General features: G+C 36.8%; 1 protein-coding gene across 2 annotated transcripts in view; it reads right to left on the minus strand.

The window, feature by feature from the left end:
- Positions 1 to 22,758, minus strand: part of MAGI2 (membrane associated guanylate kinase, WW and PDZ domain containing 2) — a 1,334,711-nt gene that overhangs the window by 583,235 nt on the left and 728,718 nt on the right. For both annotated transcript variants that reach the window (XM_065884282.1, XM_065884281.1), the window contains exon 3: positions 9,773 to 9,892. In XM_065884282.1, coding sequence (XP_065740354.1) covers positions 9,773 to 9,892 — 120 coding nt within the window. The remainder of the gene's footprint in view (positions 1 to 9,772; positions 9,893 to 22,758) is intronic.

A 22,758-nucleotide genomic window follows, 5' to 3' on the forward strand; every position in this document is an offset into this window, starting at 1 on the left:
AAAATCAATAGCTGTGCTGGGTTGCAATACTCTGCTGGCATCTGGGAGACTGATGAGTGCTCCCACTATAACAAATGACCCTAGACGACTCTGGTTTTTAAATTTCATCTGTACATCTTTTGTACTTTTGCCCTGTCCTAAATCCCTGTGAGGCTGTCAGCATGCCGGCCTCTAGGAGTCTCCATCCTCTCCCATCCCTCCCTCACATAAACCATTGCACGCATCTTCTTCTAATTTGCTGCTACATTTTACCCTAAATGAGAGACTCTTATTAAATTGAGGGAAGATAGGGGAAGAGGGAGGAAAGAAGTTAAAGTTACCAAATCTGCAAATATTATTTGTAAAATGGATATTCCTGCACATACTTGAAGGTAGAAATGATAGGAAATGCCCTTGTTGCAGTGGGTTATACTTCAAGTATAATAATACTTGCTTCATCTCCAAAGAAACCAGATGGCTGCATCAGAAGATTTTTCTCTGGAAGTTTTATGGAAACGATTGACTCTCACCCTCAGAGAGTGGGAGCAGAAGTCAGAAGTATCTAATCCTTCTGGGAAGGATCATGAGGGATCTGGCCTGGAGAACCCTTCTGTTCTTATGGGCTAGCCCTGAGGGAAGAGATCCTTTTGGGAAACAGCACCTTCCAATATCAGGTCACAATGCCAAAGGACAGGTTTCTCTAGGTAAATGCAAGTCCCCTGCTGTAATATCCTCAGATATGTCATGGAGTAGGGGAGTAAAAGAAAGAAAGCTCAGTGGAAAAATTTTAATCAAGTCTTTACCTTTTATTTACCTATCATAAGGTTCATGTCAGTTTGAGCTTCCTATATATTGTTTAAAACTTTTTTGTTTATTGACTCTTCATGTTGTGTTAAGTATTTGGTTTACCATCAGTAATCAAATTTAAAATATAAATTTTTCAGAATTATCATTTTACCCATTAACTGTTTAGTGAAAGGAGTCAAACTTTCACCTATTGTAAGAAAATTTAAAGAAGCCATCCTAATGTAAAAGAGAAAGAAAGAGAGAGAAAGGTGAAGTGGGAGTAGAAATCTTATTAGCAATGTATAATTAATAATTGAATAAAATTTGATTTTCATTTCCTTTCCATTAAGTCTCCTAAGAATAAAAGAATAATAAACAAACTCATGCTCTCTTATACTTTACCAAGTACCATATGTCCATGTTAATTAGAATGCCTTCACATTTCTTTGAGAGAACACACATACTAGCTCCTTTGTTTTAAAATAACATTCTGAATTTGCATATTTTCCAATATATCCCAGGACCTTTTTTTGGTTTTTGGGGGGTTTTTTGGCGGTACGCGGGCCTCTCACTGCTGTGGCCTCTCCCGTTGAGGAGCACAGGCTCCGGACGCACAGGCTCAGCGGCCATGGCTCCCCCAGCCGCTCCGCGGCATGTGGGATCTTCCCGGAACAGGACACGAACCCGTGTCCCCTGCATCGACAGGCGGACTCTCAACCACTGCGCCACCAGGGAAGCCCCATATCCCAGGACCTTTCTATCTCTCCTGTAGGTTTGGCCTCATTACTTCTGTTCTCCAACCCTCTACTGACTTTCTATACTAGAGGTAGAGAAATCAAGAATGTCTTTGTAAGGCTTTTGAAAAAGATTAAAGCAAGCATGAACAAAGACAGGAGTTATAAGACAGGGTAATTATCATTAGTTCAAGAAGTATGTAGGTGGTACCGTCAATGGAACTTGGGAGGTGGAGCCGGTGGGGTGGGGGAGGTTTACTGGAAGATACCATTTTCTTGACTAAGTTTACTAGGCTTTCAGTTCCGGAAACCTGACCAACAATGAATCACTGCAGTGAAAACCAGACTACAGGGAATGGCCATAGAAAGATAAGAACTATATTCTGGAGAAAGTGTCACAGTGTAGAGGTTATTGAGAGAAAAACAGGTATGGGAACTCAGAACAGGGACCCATGAGGTTAACAACGAGATTTAAGACAAGAACAAAATGATTACAATTATAATACAAGGTAATCTAGGACAAGATTCTGAAGCCAAATTGATGCTGCAGCTCTAAACTTCTGACCTAGAGCACTGTGAATTAGGAAGTAGATGTGTTCCAGGGTTTCAATTCTGTTTGAACTTCTACATAGGGATTAAGGGGTTCCCACTGTTTGCTTCAAGGAAGGAACTTAGGCATTCATTCAATTTATATTCATTGAGTGCTTCCTAGGTACCAGAACCATTCTAAGATCAAGAATTAGCAGTGGTTCAAATTATCTGACCTCTTGAGAAGTCTCCATTCTAGTGGGTGGACACTGACAATAATCAAATAAACAAATGGACACAGAATGCATTTTCAGTTATAGTCAGTACAATAAAGAAAATAAATCAGGGCTTCCCTGGTGGTACAGTGGTTAAGAATCTGCCTGCCAGTGCAGAGGACACGGGTTCGAGCCCTGGTCTGGGAAGATCCCACATGCCGCGGAGCAACTAAGCCCATGTGCCACAACTACTGAGCCTGCGCTCTAGAGCCCGCGAGCCACAACTACTGAGCCCACGTGCTGCAACTACTGAAGTCTGCGTGCCTAGAACCCGTGCTCCGCAACCGCAATGAGAAGCCCGTGCAACACAACGAAGAGCAGCCCCCACTCACCGCAACTAGAGAAGGCCCGCGCTCAGCAACAAAGACCCAATGCAGCCAAAAATAAATAATAAATAAATAATTAATTAAAAGAAAAGAAAAGAAATCAGAGGAAGGGAATGGAGAATGTCAGCAGGTGTTATTTTGGATAAGGTTGTCAGGTAAGAGTTTCCTGAAGATTCTTAGATGAATATCTCAAAGTAAGAAAAAGGAATATGTGGTTATTTGGAAGACAAGTAGTCTAGGAAAATGAAATGACAAATTCAAGATCCCAAGTAGATGAGAATGTGCTTGTTCTGTTTGAGGAACAGAAAGGAAGCCAGAATAGCTAATATAAATAGGCTGACGACAGTATAAGTAAAACTTCCCATTTTGTTATAACTAATAACAAGTATCAATTTCTGTTTTTACTGATCCCTAAAAATTCATACTTTGTGTCTTTAAGAATTAATTTTTATGGAGAAAATCCCATGCAGACAAGATATGTTGACCACTTGATCCTAATTTTATCTTGCTGTTACATTCATACACATACAGCCCATAACAGATCTAAGACAGCCGATTATTATATAGAGAGGGACTAACTGCTTTGCATATTAAATTTTAACCTAATGTTATGAATGATTTTCCATAATTGTCAGAGCTTGAAGCCTTCAATAAGGAAGAGCTTTCATATGGTATGAATCTTATATGGTATGAATTCATATATATGAATCTTACATGGTACGAATTCATATGGTATGAATCTTATACAACATGATTGCTTTTAAATATAAGGACAGCATGGTATTTTTGAGAATTGTTACTTCAGTTACAGTTTGACTAATTTTTAATCAAAGCACTCAATATATCTGTATACTTTGCAGCATGATCAATGGAAGCCTCAACGTTTCAGATATTGTTTTGTGCACAGGATGAATGAAAGTTGCAGTTTATAAAAACAATTCATAAAACCATCTACATCTACTGTAAGTTTGTTGGAGATTGAGATCAATGTTCTGAAATAAAGTATTTAGTAATAAAAATTAGGACACGCCTTTCCTATTTTTTGATGATTTCTATTCCCCCTGAGAGAAATAAAAGATCTGTGGTTTATCAGATTCTAGACTCCACTGTCTATTAGATCAGAAATATGGATAAGGAAAGAATGTCTCAGGAAGTTTTATTTTTCAGATTTGAAATTCAGATATAAAAATAGCTTTTGTTCAGTAGGATGTTAGGTTATAGTTTTCAAATAACTAATGTATGAAAGAAGTCTCTGAAAAAAGTTTGACAGGAAGGGGACATTAGGGCATCACTGAGAATAACTGGAGTAAATGAAACTTCTCCTTTAGGAAGGTCTATATGTCTAATCTAAGACTAATGGCAAGAGCCAGTGATCATCACTATGTTGATGTTATTTTAGAGAAACATGAACTCTCATGCAGAAGACTGCTGTAATCAATTTGATCAAGAATTGATCGTGTGGAATGAGTGAATTAACTGTCTTTGTTAGTCATGGAATTGTAAGATCCAGTAAATATTTTTCAATATATATTCACAGCTGCAGCAATACACAAATAAACATTATAAAATATTTATTATCAATATTGTTATCCATTTTTGTCCACTCAGAAAAACAACTCAGAGGTGAAAATACTCACCCAATCAGCAAAGGCAAATAGGTTCTGCTTGTTGAAGTAGTGAAGAGAAATATAAGTAAAAATTTTAAAGTCATGCAGGTTTTCTTCCCACTAAATGAGGGGCATGATATTTATTTCATGTGAAATCTCAATTTGTTTCAGATAAAAATTTATAAAGGATGTGTACAGGAGTTAGAAAATCATTGTAATTAAAGACACAAGCTTGAGGGAAATTAAGGAAACCTCAAATATCACAGTTTTGGAATCCTCAGCTTTACCTAATATCATTATGGGTTGTGAGAGAGTCAAAGAAGTGAGTCTTATGCCCAAGAATACTGGCTTTATTTTAATGATATACTCCAAAAAGGTTGGTCCTGTTCCTTTCAGCTACACTGAACAAAAAAATATAGAACTAACAGGAAACTGGTTAATATTGCAGTTTAGGTAATAGTAAACAAGTCATTTTATTTTCCTTGACTTCAGACTTCAAGTTATAATTTATATGATAATATTAAATTAGTTAATTGATTGGTCTGTTCCTTCTAGTTCCTTTTGGGAAAAAAAGAGTACTTAGAAATAGGCGTTTGCATGACATACTTTGGAAAAAGCTGGGCTTACAAAAGTCCCAAACCAAGAGGGAATTTTATCACATTTTAAGTAACACTTCCAGTCTTAGTGCCTTACGCAGGAGCAAAGCAGCATGCAAAACTCATATGCTCTCTGCAAATACCTTTGAACACATAATGAACCACTTACAAAAAACCTCTGGCATTGTAAGATCTCAAAGGGGTGTAAAACTTCACTAAATGTGCTTTTCCTTTACTGGTCAAATAAACACATACTGAATTTTATGTGCAAGTGTTTAGTGTTTCTAAAATGAACACCCAAATGCACGGCTTAGAATCTTCCACAATAGGAAAATTGCCAAAAGAAAAAGAAGGAAATATCAAAAGAAAAAAAATCTTACAATACGTAATAATAGCTGGACCCTTTTAACTGCAAGCTCCAAGAATCTACTGTTGTTGTGGAGGTTATTACTTACTTAATAAAACTTTTCTCTTGTAATAGAGTATAAGGGAAAGAGAAACAATGACATTTTATCTCTTTTTTGGTCTCCTGGAATGAGAGCAATCTTAGCATCAATTGAAGCATTGATCTGCCCTTCAGGAAATATTTACATTTCAGTGGATAGAAACTTGGACTGATAGAAGAATGGTTTTTCTGAAGACTATTTATAGTACTAATAATGATTTTTTATTGGATTGATCATCTCTCTGTCACCAGTGCTATCTTAATTGGAAATAGAGATTCAAATTTTCAATAATAAATGCCCAAAGGTCATACTAAAAAAAGTGGATGTGGATTTTAGTTAGTAAAATCAAATGGATTTATGTAAAATTTGTTGTATCTCTTCTCTCATCATAGGAGTTATCGGCTTATTTTCCCAGAAAATTATTTGTCCTTAATACTTAAAATTTTATAGGATTGTATGTGCTATACCAGGAAGAACAGCACTCATTTATGTACAGTTGTGAGAAAACTTGAATTTCAGAGTCCTTGTAATAAAATTGTTTAAGAAACTATGTGGGCTGTTTACAGTTGGCTCAAGTCCATATACATTAAGGTCCATGAGTAGGACAAACCACAGCATCAAGGTGAAGGTGAGTGCCATATTTGCACTATATTCTACAGATGCCCTAATAATTTGCTGGGTTTGATTTGGTCCTCTTAAAAACTGAAGGACTATTACAATTGAGCTTACATCTATTTGAAGAAAACCTTTAACTTTAAGAAACTTTAAGGGTTTCTTCAATAGATAGAAAGATAGCTTTGTTTCAATTTTAAAGCAGAACAGCAAAATATGATAGCAAATGTTGCAACAGAACGGCTGCTCTGGAATTTGACTGTGGATGATCTCACCAGATGAATTAAATGAAATAAGAGTGCAGGCGCAGCTCAGGGGACAGGGGTTTGTTAAAGATGTCATTCAGAACGCAGGATGAGGCAGTGGGAGTGGTCAGTGACTGGGTAATTCAGCACTTCAGACAGTTCCCAAGGGCACTGCTTCCTTCCAGGTACTTAGAGTACTTAACCTTTAGATTACCAAACCTACTTATTTAATTCTACCTCGCAGTGTCACATTTATACCTGCATGTGACCTTAATCCCAAAGGAATTGTCTGCATTCATCCACAGAGCTCTGTGGTCTATGTTTCACATGAAGCCTACATCTTCAGTCCTGACAGGAAGGTTCATGGTGTTCTTCCTGTTACTTGAGGTTATGTCAGGCTTGTCACTAGGCCTTGTTATATTAACTTAATTTTCAACCTGACTGAATATGAAAAGATGAAGATGAGGTCATCCAAGTCATGGAAGAGTCTTTACCAACACCTGATGGTCCATGAGAGTCAAGTCCTCTGGGCCATTTACATGCAGAGCCATTCAGCAGCTGTTGTATAACAAACTGAAATGAGGTGCTCATACTAGATGAGGGGTTGGTGATGCAGAAAAAGCCTTTTAAGAATCTGCTAAAATTCTGCCTAGCGCCATGTGGCCTAACTGTAGAAGGTAACACAAGCATATTAAGGCCTTCCTTGCAGCCTCTGGTAATAACAGAATTGTTCTTCTGGAGCAAGGACTTTGGGCCAGTTTCTAAGAAGCAGAACTACAATTCAGGATAGTCTATCTTGTTTCTAATCAAAGGACAAATTCCAGATTAAAATTAGAATTATTGACAACAAGACAGAAGTATATACATACGTATATCAGTCTTAAGGATCCTACATGGTTAACAGGTCTGTGACGTTAATGCTCAGAGGAATTTAATTTCTTTTAAATTTCTTTAGTGGATTCACAGATATCAGAAATGAATTTTCTAGCCTGGCTGAGAGCTCTAAAGAGTACTGAGAAAGCATGAGAATGATCTAGCAAGGAGGAGGAAGGACAACAATGGCCCAAAACACTGCAGAAGGGAGAACATATAACAGAGAAACTGGTATTTTATTATTTTATGAGAGAGTGATATCACGAAAGTTTGACAAATATAAAAGCTCTGAGGTCCTTCTTTAACTAGTTGAGTAGTACATGATTGTTACTCTGTATGTTCTGAAAGCACCAACAGCAGAAAAGGCATTCCCTAGGCTTCCTTGATGAATAACACATTAATAACACAACTCAGGTAGCTCTGAGTCTGGAGCTAGTGATTAATACTGAAGGAACAGCAGTGATTTTTATTAGAAGGCCAATTCTACTGGTTTCTCAGCTGTAACTGCTGGAAAATCTGAAGATTCTGAGATTTGAGAAGGCTCCCTAGGTGTCCACCCAGATGGTTACGCGACCTGAGAAAAGAGCTTCTTATTTATCCAAGTACAAAGTATGTATCTGTAAATAATAGTATTGATTCCCCAGAGTCATGTGTGTAAATCAGCCGTATTATTCAAAGATCAGCTCTATGCATGCTTGGGCGATTAACAATTTGGCACCAATTTAGCCAACTCTACTCTCAGTGCTGAAAAAACGTCTGAAGGAGATTCAGAATAACCCACCCTGACTCACAAAACTTGGTTATGTTTGTATGGTTTCAGGAAATTTCCCTCAAAATTTAACTGAAACCTAAAATTTAAGCTAGGCTTTATTTTTAAATATTGATATTAAACTTCATGACATCTAGTTTATCATGAGAATAAAGGAAATTTAACATGAACATTGGATTTAATTTTTCCACTTTCTATACAGTTAATACAATCTTTATTTAACAAAAAAAAAGAAAGGAAAGGTCATATTTGTTAATCATACTACTCTTGGAATGCTCGTGGATATTAAGGCATTTGTTCTTTGCTACATATATATGACATTTAAATACAGTAACTAAATACAAGGCATTATTATTAGCAGACATGTAAACTAATGAATGCCACTAAATCATGTTGCAAAGCCCACGGGAAAACATACTACACAATTTATTGTCAATTTACTCTGACTTTGATATCATTATTTTCTATATTTATAAGTTATTTTTCATAGATAATTTAAGGCAGCTTATATGATCGACACAGCTTTTCCATTTAACTGCTATGTATAAAACAGATAAGCAACAAGAACAGATTGCACAGCACACAGAATTATAGGCATTATCTTGTAATAACTTCTAATGGAGTATAATGTATAAAAATACTGAATCACTATGCTGTGAAAACCTGAAATTAATATAATACTGTAAAACAACTATACTGCAATAAATATAATATTTTCAATCAATCTTCACTATCATTCATTTTTGACAATTAGAAGAGGAAACAACACTCATATAAAACCATTTTCTTTTCGTGGGTATTTTTGCCTATTTCCTATGAATGTGGAAATAAGCAACTAAATGTCTGACCCATAACTTAGGCACATGTGTCAGCCTAAATCGCCTTAGGAGTGTGAAGTAAAAAGAGATTTTAATACTTCTAACAACTTAAAAATACGGAGTTCTTAAATAACTATAGTCCACTGGGCCTCTACAAGTAAATGAAGGAGGAAGAGGAGGGCCAACTGTTACAAACCCAGTTTAGTTGCTCCTGGTAGACCTCTGACGTTTGATGGGCTTAGCAGCAATGCATATGAGTTTTGTTTTTAATATCACTCACTATTAACTGCAGTTCAGTAAAACTAGATTCACCTTTGGATGTAATAATACATACAAATATAGCTTACACATACAGTAACTGTGATGTAAGAATAAAGGTATTATCTTCTATTGTTTTTTAGTTATATTACTTTAAAATTTCATTATACAGACACAGATCTGTAACTTCATTAGACATAAACTACATACATGTAGATGTTACTTGAACATATACATGCAAGCATGTTATTTATTTGTATGTTTCAACGCTATCATTTCTCCTTTTATGGATAAGACTACTGAGGTTCAGAGATACTCACTGGGTTACTTAATATTCATAGTGGGTAAGTAGTAAAGCCAGGTTTGGAACTGAAGCAGATTATGGCTTAGGTTACAGTGCTTTTTCCACTGAATCATACGTCCCACCTTCAAGGTTTTAATTTCATTTGTTCATGTTTGACACGGGCACACAAGGAAACCTGTGGTAGAGCTTTCGAGTTCATCCACAGATCTACACCATCATTTTGCATGAGAGGCAAGTAAAGGCAAGTGAAGTGAAGCAACCGGAGACAACTACACAGAGGTAGTGACAGGACTGGAACTCAAGCCCTGTGCTCTTTAGATGCTACCTAGAGATGAAGATAATTTATCTGGACGATCACAGCTTAGCCTCAGGATATCCTGATCACAAGGATACTTCAGTGGGTATGTACGTACACATTTCTCTTGGCATCTTAAGAGTAGAATTAACACAGATATATTTTAATTTTTCTTTACAAAATACACTGCTAAAGTGACCTCATTAAAGCTCTCAAACCACAACAACAGCACATTAGTAATCTGGTGTTCTAATGCATTTCAGACAAAGGAGAAAAATGCGACGCGATGAGAAATAAATTCAGCAGCCGTGCTGTGCTTACCTTCATAAGTCCCACTTTCTAGGAGAGCACCACTTTTCTCCAATTCCATAAAATCTTCAACAGTGATGAAAATATAGTCCACTCCAGGAACCTCACCCTCCTTATGTGGCCTTGTGGTGCCTGAATAAGGAAAATTAAAAACAAAAGAAAGACTCTAAGTGATTTGTTGCTGAACTTTAGAAATACCACCATACTTCTGAATATTCAATAACACTTGTTTGTACATCCTGCGAGTTGGCAGTTTGCATTTGTCCTTCTGTTTGTTTGGAAACAGAAAATAGCAGGGGGTTAAGATTAAAGTAAACATACAAAGCATTTTTCTTCATCAAGTTTATAAAGAGTTCATTGCCATGGAATGTGGCTGCATAGGTTTTTCAGTGAAAAATGCAGACCATTGTGCCCTTTTTGAAGAGGTGGCTTGAATATTGGGCCAGGAGTCTGCTAGCTCAGGAATTTACATATCTCTCTTCCATGAATGGACCTCTATTGTTCTGTAGAGTGCTTTGCTATGACATAAAATACAATGGAGAATAGAAATGTTAGCAAAATGTCAATTTACCTTTATACTTTCATGATCTGCTCCTTTATGGGGGGGTGGAGGTTGCTGCCATTTGTTAATTTTGTGCCAAATAATAGCTTATATTTGATTTAAAGGATAAGAAAGGCTTTATTATTACTTAAAATTAAATAACTAAATACTAATTAGAATTGAGTAATAATTAAATTAGTATTATGTTAGTAATATAGTATCCTTCCTCCCTCCTTCTCTCCATCCCTCTTTCTTTCCCCCTCCCTTCCTCCCTTCCTCCCTTCCTCCCTTCCTTCCTCCCTTCCTTCCTTCCTTCCTTCCTTCCTTCCTTCCTTCCTTCCCTCCCTCCCTCCTTTCTGTCTTTCTTTCTTTCTTCCTTTCTTTCTTTCTTCCTTTCTTTCTTTCATTATTGCCTTTAATTCTGACTGAATTGGGAGGTGACACACTCCAAGGGGTTACTGCATGGGTCCACCACTCTTGTTTCCTGCATCACCTATAGAGTAAACAGCTCCTGTGACCAGGGTGACAGGAATAGCAGCCTGTGGCTCAGTACAGCTCCACTGGAGAAGTCAGTCTCCCAGACCTGCTATCCAGTTTGTGAGGTGGGAACCAAAACAGAGACATATTAAAGGCTATGGGTTTGTTTTCTGGAATACTCCCTTCCCTGAACATGCCTTAAGCTTCTTTTATTTTTCTATGCCACCTACATAAGACATTTTGCATGTCAGATTGGAATTTTCGTAATGCATACATGCAAATAGTATGCAGAAGTACATAGAAGGCAAATGTGTAAACAAAGTATTAGTACACTGGCAGGCTTATTCCCATGTATACTATACTATTCTCTATAAACAAAACAAAAAGTATTTCAAGTATTTCAAACCCTTAAATTTATTTTCACTCTCCAAAATCTTTATCAACTAGGCCATGTAATAGCCAGTCAGTTCTCCTTTTAGTCTATTAGGATCAAATCTGGACTGCAAATGAGAGGCCTAAACTAATATCAGAATATACAATATGTTAGGGAAATTCGTTTTTGGTAAAAATCATTAATTTCAATTGAAAACATTTTTTAAAATTTGAAGGCATTATGTTCTAAAATTAAATTTTACAACCTTCTTTGGGGGTTGCAAAACAATTTTTTCCCCATAGTCATGTTTAATGACTTTCCCCTGAATTTGTTATTTTATTTTGTTTAACTCAGTCACATTTTATAATATTCCCTACTGCTTTTAATGTTATAAAACATAAACCTCCCACACCTAGTATGCATAATGTTGTCAAATTAATGTTTCTATGAGAACCTTAACTTTCAATATCCTGACTATTATATGCTTAACCCTTGTGAATCAAAAGCACATTAACATGGTTTTCGGCAATCAATTTGTTCTTCTGTTTCTTTAGAACACACTCTAATCATTGAGAAAAATCATGTAACACAGTTTCAATTTTCCTTCCTAATTTATCTGCATATTTCAGAAGCTACACGCTTTGATTAATTAACTGCTTGCAGTGCAGTACTGCATTCCCAGCACAATGTGAGCACAAGACCACGAGCTTAAGGGCAATTTCCAGGGCTGCTGACTTGACTAGAGTGACTCGCCTGCACCAAATTCTAGTGAGCGTGTTTGGGGTTGTGCTCTTCTTGGAAGGACCATGAGTACTTTGGTTCACTGGTTGTTTTTCCATCTACGTCTTACACCTCAGGCCAATGTGACTGACTTTCTGCCTTAGGGATTCGGCCTCCCCTGTGGCTGCATCAGTGTCACCTGTTGCTGTTGACCTGCTTGTTGCTGGCTGCCTATTTGGACTGGGGGTTCGCCTACCTCGCTGTTGCCTGAAGAAGTTCTACACTACAATCTTAAAAGCTGCATTTCCCATCTTTGACATCAATCTTCCATCCTTTTCTCTCATTCTGTTCTTCTGTCGAATTATAACCTCCAGTCTCCTGATGGCTCCTAATTTCCATGATGTTCCCCATATTTGACTTCATTTGCCTTTCTACTAAGGGACTGGGAATCTAACATGTCTTCTTTCCTTTAGTTCATCTTCACCATTTTCCACGTCTTAACAAGTCTCCAAGTTCCCTATTGGCTATTTCATTCAGAGACTGCAGCTGCTATAGAAAACCATGAACTTTCACTGACAAAGTACCCTACAGATTTAGGCTTTCTAATGTTAGTTTTGCTGTTGTTGTTGGACAAGCTTTTGTTTATTCATTTTGGTTTTTTTTTTAATTGAAGTAGAGTTGATTTACTATGCTGTGCCAATCTCTGCTGTACAGCAAAGTGACTCAGTTTCACACATACACACACTCTCTTTAAAAATTCGTTCCCTGTGGTATACGGTAGGACCTTGTTGTTTATCCATTCTAAATGTAATAGTTTGCATCTACCAATCCCAAATTCCCAGTCCATGCCTCTCCCTCCCCCCTCTAATGTTAGTTTGATTCAACTGATGCATGGCAATCCTTTTAAAAAGTGTCTTCTTCCCTCTTTGACCCACCATGTTCTAATACTCAAGGGCTTTGACTTTTCAGCAGAAGACATTAGCTCATTCTCTTTCTGGTAATATGAGAGATACTCTGAATTAAAATTCCTTAAAGATTCCTAATTTCTACCTCCTTCATCTGCATTATCTTATCCTTAATTGTAATCATCCATCCATCTTGCTAAGACTAATCCCTTCTCCTCTGCTTTCTTTCAAAGTCTAGTTTTTATTTTTTATCAAAGTTATACAGATATTTTAAAGATTCTACACTTCTACAAGGTTTGTTATTCTACAACTCTACGTTATTTTTTTTTTTAGACTGTCATCACCCCCCCCACACACACACCTTTCATTTTATCCAGCGGTAAACACTTTGAACTCTTTTAGCTGATTCTTTTGTTTTACCTTCATGTCTTTAAATAATTTATCAATACTTATGATGGCTCTTGTTGTTGTTTTTTATTTTAGTCACTACTGACTGTGATAAGAAAATGAAGATTTAGCTCTTTTTGCCCACACTTCTTCACATCACTTCCTCGTTTTTCCCTTCTCCCATTCTCCCAGTAGAACAAACTTATGTTAGATTACTATTTAGCATTTATAATAATAATACTATGTAAATCTATTTCCAGCAGAACCGTGTACTGTGCTGATTAATTTTCCATTCTTGTGTAATTTTTTGTTTACTCTAAATTTAATCTTTTAATTTCCAAATTTCCACATACTGATCAATATTTCAATTAATTAACCCTCTCCTTGGATAAACAAATCTCCTCTCAGAATATACAAATATATTTGATATTTTGTCAAGTTTATCCTACTGAAGAAATTTCTCCTGGAGCCTTCTGACCTGCTCCAATCTGGACTGTGTTGGCCTACCACACAGCTGCCATCCTGGGATCACCTTTTGCCGTCATCCTGGGATTCACCTTGCCTCTTCCCTGTGTTGTAACCCCTCTTTCCCAGATCCCAGATCTCTTTTTGTAGTACATTCCCTCATTTTGGCAGAACACAACTGTCAGAAACTTTCTGTCAAAAGTTGCGTGGGAGCTACATTTTTGAGACTTTGCATGTATGAAAATGTCTTTATTCAACCCTCACGGGTAGCAAACCTGACTTGGCATTTCAGGAAAATATAATGAAAACATATTATTTCCATCCTGTTCCTCTGTTAACATCACCACCACTTTTCCTGTCATGCATGCCCTGAAACTTTCCCTCAGGGTCACATTTGAGGTCTCCCTCATTCTTTTATTCCCTCTCCAAATAGCTGGCAAATTCTATGCCCTGTAACTCTACAATGTCATCCTTCTCTTCTGCACTATCTCTGCTCAAACACTGCCCTCCTGGACTAAGAAACTGCTACTTCACTGGTGTGCCTGCCTCCCCCTCTTAGTTTATCATTGCACTACCCTATTAGCCCTGGTACAGCATGAGGCTTATCACATACCCTCTCCAAAGGGCTTATCTACCCAATCTCTAGTCAAGAAACTTGGCTGAAAAAGGTAAGGAGAGGAAAATACTGTTGGTTAAAAAGAGTCAGAAGAGGCTCAGATTCCGTTATTGACAATAAAGTCAACTCTCATGATATGCCAGGTTATAGCGTCTCTCTAGGGGGACCTGCCTTGATGGAACATGTGAGAGGACATAATATAAGAATTTTCTGCTTCAGAAATATTTTCCTTCCTGTCCTGCCATGTGTCAATCTCCTTTCCTTTTAGCCTAAATTTTCCACCATTGGAATTACTCTTCAGTTTAGCCAAAATAGAAACTACCTTTAAAACATATGCTATAGTAGATAGGAATGTGAGCCATGGAATCAAACTGTCTGAGCTTGTTGATGCTATCAGCAATATCTTGAGGAAGGTTCTTCATCTCTATAAACTCTAGTTTTCTTACCTGTAAAATGGAAATAATACTAGTAGCATATTTAAAAAGTTAATTTGAAGAAGAAATGAGATAACCCATATACTTAAAACAATGTCTGGAAAATTTTAGGCACTCAGAAAGGATTATATGTTAAGTACTCTTATCTGAAAGAACAGAGATGACATCATGAATAGTTGCTTTTTCCTCATGAATTTTTAAGGTTTTTTTTTGGATATGGACCATTTTTAAAGTCTTTATTGGTTTTTTTACAATGTTGCTTCTGTTTTATGTTTTGGTTTTTCAGCTGCCAGGTATGGGGGATCTTAGCTCTCCGACCAGGGATTGAACCCACACCCCCTGCATTGGAAGACGAACTCTTAACCACTGAACCACCAGGGAAGTCCCCCCAGGAATTCTTGCCAAAAATATTAATTGAGCACGTATTATGTGATATTCAAGCACTATTCAAGATACCTGGTATATATCTTTGAAGAACACAGAATAGAATCCTTTCCTTCATGAAACTTACATTCTAACGAGAAGAGACTAAACAAAGAAAATTTTTTTCTAAGTTATATAGTATTCTGTGAAGGGCTAAATCCTATTAAATGACCATAAATCAAATCATTAGCACCTATGGACTATTCTGTGGGACAATTACTGAGATTTTTAACCGTTAGCTTAGACAGTACAGAACAAAAGTTTGAAGAGAAAGACTGTAAAGGACCTGAAGGGAAGCAAAAATCTGCAATACTTATGGGCTGCAGGCTTCAGAGGAGTGAATGACAGCTTGGCTAGAGACCTCTGGGAATCAACAGGAGTTCCACAAAGAGCCTGGTTATATTTTTTAAAGAATCACTAAATTCCTAGAGAGAAACTTCACTTATTTCACGTACTGCTTGGTCTAGCTTAAGTCAATTGACTTATACACTGGTGTCCAAATACAGGTATTTTTGAACTTCCAAGGTTATTTTTATACGGTTGATAAATATGACAGTGCATGGTGGGTTCTGATGACTGGTAAATGTGCACACACATAGACACATATCACCCCTCATTTTTAAAGGAAGAAGGTGGAAGGCATCGTGTGGCAAAAAGATTCTTAGAACTGAAATTCAGAACATCTGCTTTTTATTTTTGTTTTAATATTTTAGATATGTGGTTCTGGGTTAAAACAACCTTTAGCTGATCATCAGTTTTCTTATTATGCAGTGAGGTAAATACTAGATATAAAAGCGTATTATAAAAAGTAAAAACATGAGCACTATGGCAACATGGTTGCATTCCTCCTTAGTAATATTAATACACTACTAAGATTAATACAATTCTAACAAACAGCATTGATGGTATGTTATTGTTGGAATCTTTATAATTAAAGTTTCAAGTGAATTAATTTCATTAAGGCTAAAATTTCCTAAGAAGAAAAAGTTCTTATGCCTAAAGACACAGATTGCCCCTTTTTACTGTCTGGGTGTAAAGAAACATTGAGATAGAAATCCATTTCCTTTGATTACACACTAAAATGTGGGACACAATGATTTAGTCACTATTTAGGAGGACCCTCTGCCTTTTGTTAGACAGACACTTAAGGCCAGTAGAGCTTACGGACTGGATTGCAATACGTTTTTTCACCTTTTGCTGAATCATTTGAAAAGTGTGAAAGTGCTCATAAAACTTGATTAGTGGATCATTTAATTTTACCTTCAGGTATAGAACCTTCAACAACAAGACTCACAAAGTAAGATTTTAGATCTATGTGCCCGGGAAGAAAAGATATTAGCTGGAGGGCTTCCCTGGTGGCACAGTGGTTGAGAGTCCGCCTGCCGATGCAGGGGACATGGGTTCGTGCCCCGGTCCGGGAGGATCCCACATGCCGCGGAGCGGCTGGGCCCGTGAGCCATGGCCGCTGAGCCTGCGCGTCCGCAGCCTGTGCTCCGCAACGGGAGAGGCCACAACAGTGAGAGGCCCGCGTACCAGAAAAAAAAAAAAAAAAAGATATTAGTTGGTCTTAAATCAGTTGCCACCAGAAGAAGAAAGCAATTGGCTGAAGAAAGAGAGAGAAACTGGTGATCTATGAACACCCCTTTGGAAAGAAATACAATTCTAAAAATAAGGCAAATAACATGAAATGTAATGAAGTGTTGTACAATGGTAATTTATAGCTAAAGGTAATTAATATGTAGACTGGAGAAATAGTTGAATTTCCTGAAGCAGTTACTTTATTTTTATGCTGAAATAATTATAGCTACTTCCCTATCTCAAAAGATTATGAATAGAGAGATGACAGTGAAGCAAGACTCAGCAGTAATAACAAGTAATCACACAGCATTAGGAACAGGGTGGAAGCTAGGGAGAATAAAAGAAGAAATACAGATGATTTGTCATATAGCTAAAGCTAAAGCTCACCTTCTTTTACTGCTCTTCTATATTTAGTTGGCGCTTCCCTAAGTAGTGTTTAGAAATGTCCAAAATAAATTTTATTATCCAAATTATGGTTTGTGTATTTCATTCTTTACTATGTCTTCCTGACCACTCATCCAAAGAAAAAAATATAAGGAATGGAAATGGTACTAAATTAAGTCTTTATCTCCTATTGCTTCTTTTCTTTAAAAAAACAACTTATTTAATAATTGCTAAATTAAGTACAGCATGAATAACACCTCTTTCAGGAGTTAAGGAAAGAGTACGGTACTTGTGCTCATAAGACATGTTCTGAAGAGAATGAATTTACTCCCAAATGGCTACCTTATCATTGATGCATAGTGAAAGCACATGAAAGTCACTTGTCATCTTGTTACCATGGCAACTGGGGGGTGCCAAGGGATTTTTTTTTATTATTATTATTCTACCTTTTAAATGAAAGAACTTTTCTCCTTTTGCCTTAGGAAGAAAAGAGCATGACGTGGGTGGTAAATGTAACCCTAAGGCACATTTCCCCTCAGCCTTCTGATAGTTCCTAATTTTAGTAAAATGCTTAAAAAGCAGTCATTGGCTTACAAGACAGTATTACTACCTAGATGATAGTCAGTCCAGTCATCTACTGTGATTTTTTTTTTGTTTTGTTTTTGTGGTACGCGGGCCTCTCACTGTTGTTGCCTCTCCCGTTGCGGAGCACAGGCTCCGGACGCGCAGGCTCAGCGGCCATGGCTCACGGGCCCGGCCGCTCCGCGGCATGTGGGATCTTCCCGGACCGGGGCACGAACCTGTGTCCCCCACATCGGCAGGCAGACCCTCAACCACTGCGCCACCAGGGAAGCCCTACTATGATCTATTTTGATGTGCTGAAAGTCCCACAGTGCCCATTGCATCACAGGCAGATAGGTCACTGTGTGAGAATCTGAGAAACTGGATTATTTTCTTGTGCATGTTTCTAAATATATATTTTTCTTTATTCCTGGTGTTTCTCAGCTGCAAGCTGGATAAAATAAATCTTGACCGCTAGGGTGACTTCCTCTAGATTCAACCTTAATTTCCTGAAGATACTTCTTTAGTTTGTCAGTTATTCATTAGCAAGTGTGAACACCATCACAGATTTGTGTACTTCCAATAAAAACATTCAGGGGATTCCTTGGCCGATGGCTCTCATCAATTTTTACCTAATCAGCCTAGGCCTTAGGTTTTATTATACTCATTTTCAATCATATAAAATCCAGAAGTATGATTTTATACAGATACAGAGCTAAAGCAAGCAAAGTAAATAATATAGTTTGGGCCACTGATTCCCATGTGATAGAGAGATTATAAAGCAATGTGAGATTTATACATTTCATATCAACTGAAGGGGGAGGACTGGGTTAAGGTCAGAAAGGAAAACATACAATTCAAGTCAATTAATCACCTGTTAGGTTTTTCATTGGATTATTCATTGCCTCAATAAAACCCTATGAATGCTTTATAAAATACTGAAGACAAATCCATTTGCAAAACACCAGTAGTAACTTTGACTTATTTTTTTAACAGTGCATTGTTCTAAACCTCAGGAATTATTTTAAAACTCTCTTATCCCCTAAAACAGGATACTGTTCATTAGTGTTTAAAGCTGAATTGACATAGACTAGTAATGTTACATATCTTTCAGACACCGAGACTTTTTTGAAGAAGAAATCTCTCCTTGAACATCTCTGGATATAAAGGTTCAGACTAATGTCCCATACGGCACCAATTACTGTTTTACATCTTAACAGTTTGGATTGAGGCAGCATAATACCCAAATGGATGGTTCTTAAAATGTTGGATTTATCAGAACTACAGGGAGGCTTGTTAAACACAGATTGTTGGGTGTCACATCTGGAGTTTCTGATTCAGTGCTCTTGGGTGGGGCCTGAGAATCTTCATTTCTAAAAAGCTCCCAGGTGATACTGATGCTTTTAGTCCAGGGATAACAATTTGAGAACCACTGCTCTAACCTCACTCATATCTCAGGGAACCCAAACTAAAAGCCATGTTTTAAATGTCATTGTTAATTTAACCACAACACCTCACAAAGCATGTGGTTCATGACTTGTCATTGGCCCTAGAGTAATCTACAGCTGTGTACTGGGTTCAGAGGAAACAATTCATTAGTCGTTTGTTGGTGTAGAGGTGAACAGAGTCATGAGAGGTACGCTGGAAAACCAAAGTACTCTCTTATGCTACTGCACATTGCTTTCTCATAGTTCTCTTAGAAGTTAAATGAATTTGGAAAATAACTGACAAATCTCCATTTATGTTTGCTTATAAATAACTTTCATTATTATCTGAAGTAATACAAAGTATCTTGGTCCTATGTGTGCAACAATATGGCTTAAATTCTGAAAGACATAGGTGGCTTGAATATTGCTCACCAGGAATGACAAATATGGCAAGAAAAAACAAGTATCTAATACAGAAAATCTCTTGCACTAAGAAAAACTGTGGTGGATTAAAAAAAAAAAAAAAAACCTAGAAGACACAAATGAAAAATCTGTGGACCTCCAACAAGTAAGAAAAAAAATAACACCTCATTATTTCCCTATGCCAAGGTATCTGATTCACTAAATCATAAATTATAGTTTGTCTACAACTATACTAATAAGACTAAATCAGGGGATGAGCAGCATACATTGTGGAATTAGTACCCATAAGGCTCTAGGTTGGAACAAATTATTTAGACAAACATATCCTTTCATCAGTTCTATGATTCCACTCATAGAGTTATGCCCCAGCTATAAAAACCAGAGAAGATAAGGGTTAGAGGTGAGAAATGTCATCCAAAAATCAAAGTTTATCTTATTGACCTTTGTCATTTGAACTCAAAACCCATGGCACTAAGTAAGAAAGACAGGCAATGTTTCGGGGTGATCATTGCTGAAGTGGATACTTGCATATACATTTCCAATTTTAAGGCTTCTACACTAAATGATCATACTTAATTACTGACAGAAACAAGTCACTGTTGACGGCCCACACACTGAAGAAGAGCTGGGGCAAAGTGAATTATATCCTAATTGCATATCATTTGAATCATTACAGCTTTGATGACAAAGAATTCGTAAACTAAATAACCACTCCTTCACAACAAAATCCATCTCCTCTACCCAACAGATTGTTGAGGAAACTTTAGCTGCACGAATTACTTTCTCCTGCAAAATTCTGTCTTTATCTCACTCACATTCACAGTCTAGAATAATCCACTACTCACAGATACAGAGAAATGACTAGGTAAAATGACACACCCAAGGAAAATCAGATTCCTAGACAACTATGTACTTGGCTTTTTGATCCATTCTCACAATATATAATAAACCTAACTCCAGGATAAAGGAACACTGTACCTTCACTGATAAAACACAGTAGTAAACCATAATCTTAATAGTCTTAAACTGACTATTAATTTCCTGATTTTTCAAGATAATAGAAGATGAATGCTCCTTTTGTTACCAATTAATTCCACTTTGAACTTTTTATTTTAGTTTTCCAATATTTAATTTAGATATATTCCATATCTGACATTCTATAGGACTAATAAAAAGAGATTTTGATTCCCTAATTTATTATTCAACAGATAATGTTTCAAAATTACATGCTGAGCTAAAAAAAGGAAACATCCGTCCTGACTTTTTATAGAAACAATATATATTTAGTTTGAAGTTTTTATACTTTCCTCATGTAAAATTAATCTGTGCCAGAACTAAACTGTGCAGATACCACCAGTCCTCTGAGCAATGCACTCTACTCTTTGACCTTCATTGCATAGAAGGTTTAGTGAATCACAGTTTTATCATTTATATTTATTAGAATCTTTCAATGACATTAACTTTTAGTATCACCATATGTCTCTACAGCATTCTATTGATATATTCTGAAATGCCCAGGTGGATCATAGAATACAGAGTCTATAAAATACCAAAAAATCCAGACGAAGGTAAGAAGACAGTTAACTAATCAGGGATTTTAAAATATTGAAATGCTTGTCAGATTATATGGCACAAATCATGTATTTGAGTGATCAATTTTTATTTATTGAGGTTCTCAAGTATACACATGTCAAATAATTACCAAAGGAAAAAAAGAAGAAGGGTGGGCCAGCCATTAAATGTTGAGCTGTGTGACCCAGCTCCCGTTTAAGAAACAGGGAACAAATCAATAGAATTAGAAATGAAAAAGGAGGAGTAACAACTGACACTGCAGAAATAAAAAAAATCATGAGAGATTACTACAAGCAACTCTATGCCAATAAAATGGACAATCTGGAAGAAATGGACAAATTCTTAGAAATGCATAACCTGCCAAGACTGATTCAGGAAGAAATAGAAAATATGAACAGACCAATCACAAGCACTGAAATTGAAACTGTGATTAAAAATCTTCCAACAAACAAAAGCCCAGGACCAGATGGCTTCACAGGTGAATTCTATCAAACGTTTAGAGAAGAGCTAACACCTATCCTTCTAGAACTCTTTCAAAACATAGCAGAGGGAGGAACACTCCCAAATTCCTTCTACGAGGCCACCATCACCTTGATACCAAAAGCAGACAAGGATGTCACAAAGAAAGAAAACTACAGGCCAATATCACTGATGAACATAGATGCAAAAATCCTCAACAAAATACTAGCAAACAGAATCCAACAGCACATTAAAAGGATCATACACCATGATCAAGTGGGGTTTATTCCAGGAATGCAAGGATTCTTCAATATACGCAAATCTATCAATGTGATAAACCATATTAACAAATTGAAGGAGAAAAACCATATGATCATCTCAATAGATGCAGAGAAAGCCTTCGACAAAATTCAACACCCATTTATGATAAAAACCCTCCAGAAAGTAGGCATAGAGGGAACTTTCCTCAACATAATAAAGGCCATATATGACAAGCCCACAGCAAACATCATCCTCAATGGTGAAAAACTGAAAGCATTTCCACTAAGATCAGGAACAAGACAAGGTTGCCCACTCTCACCATTCTTATTCAACATAGTTTTGGAAGTTTTAGCCACAGCAATCAGAGAAGAAAAGGAAATAAAAGGAATCCAAATCGGAAAAGAAGAAGTAAAGCTGTCACTGTTTGCAGATGACATGATACTATACATAGAGAAGCCTAAAGATGCTACCAGAAAACTACTAGAGCTAATCAATGAATTTGGTAAACTAGCAGGATACAAAATTAATGCACAGAAATCTCTGGCATTCCTATATACTAATGATGAAAAATCTGAAAGTGAAATCAAGAAAACACTCCCATTTACCATTGCAACAAAAAGAATAAAATATCTAGGAATAAACCTACCTAAGGAGACGAAAGACCTGTATGCAGAAAATTATAAGACACTGATGAAAGAAATTAAAGATGATACAAATAGATGGAGAGATATACCATGTTCTTGGATGGGAAGAATCAACATTGTGAAAATGACTCTACTACCCAAAGCAATCTACAGATTCAATGCAATCCCTATCAAACTACCACTGGCATTTTTCACAGAACTAGAACAAAAAATTTTGCAATTTGTATGGAAACACAAAAGACCCCGAATAGCCAAAGCAATCTTGAGAACGAAAAAAGGAGCTGGTGGAATCAGGCTCCCTGACTTCAGACTATACTACAAAGCAACAGTAATCAAGACAGTATGGTA

Source organism: Phocoena phocoena, chromosome 9, assembly GCF_963924675.1.
Source record: "Phocoena phocoena chromosome 9, mPhoPho1.1, whole genome shotgun sequence".
In the NCBI taxonomy this organism is placed as follows: domain Eukaryota; kingdom Metazoa; phylum Chordata; class Mammalia; order Artiodactyla; family Phocoenidae; genus Phocoena; species Phocoena phocoena.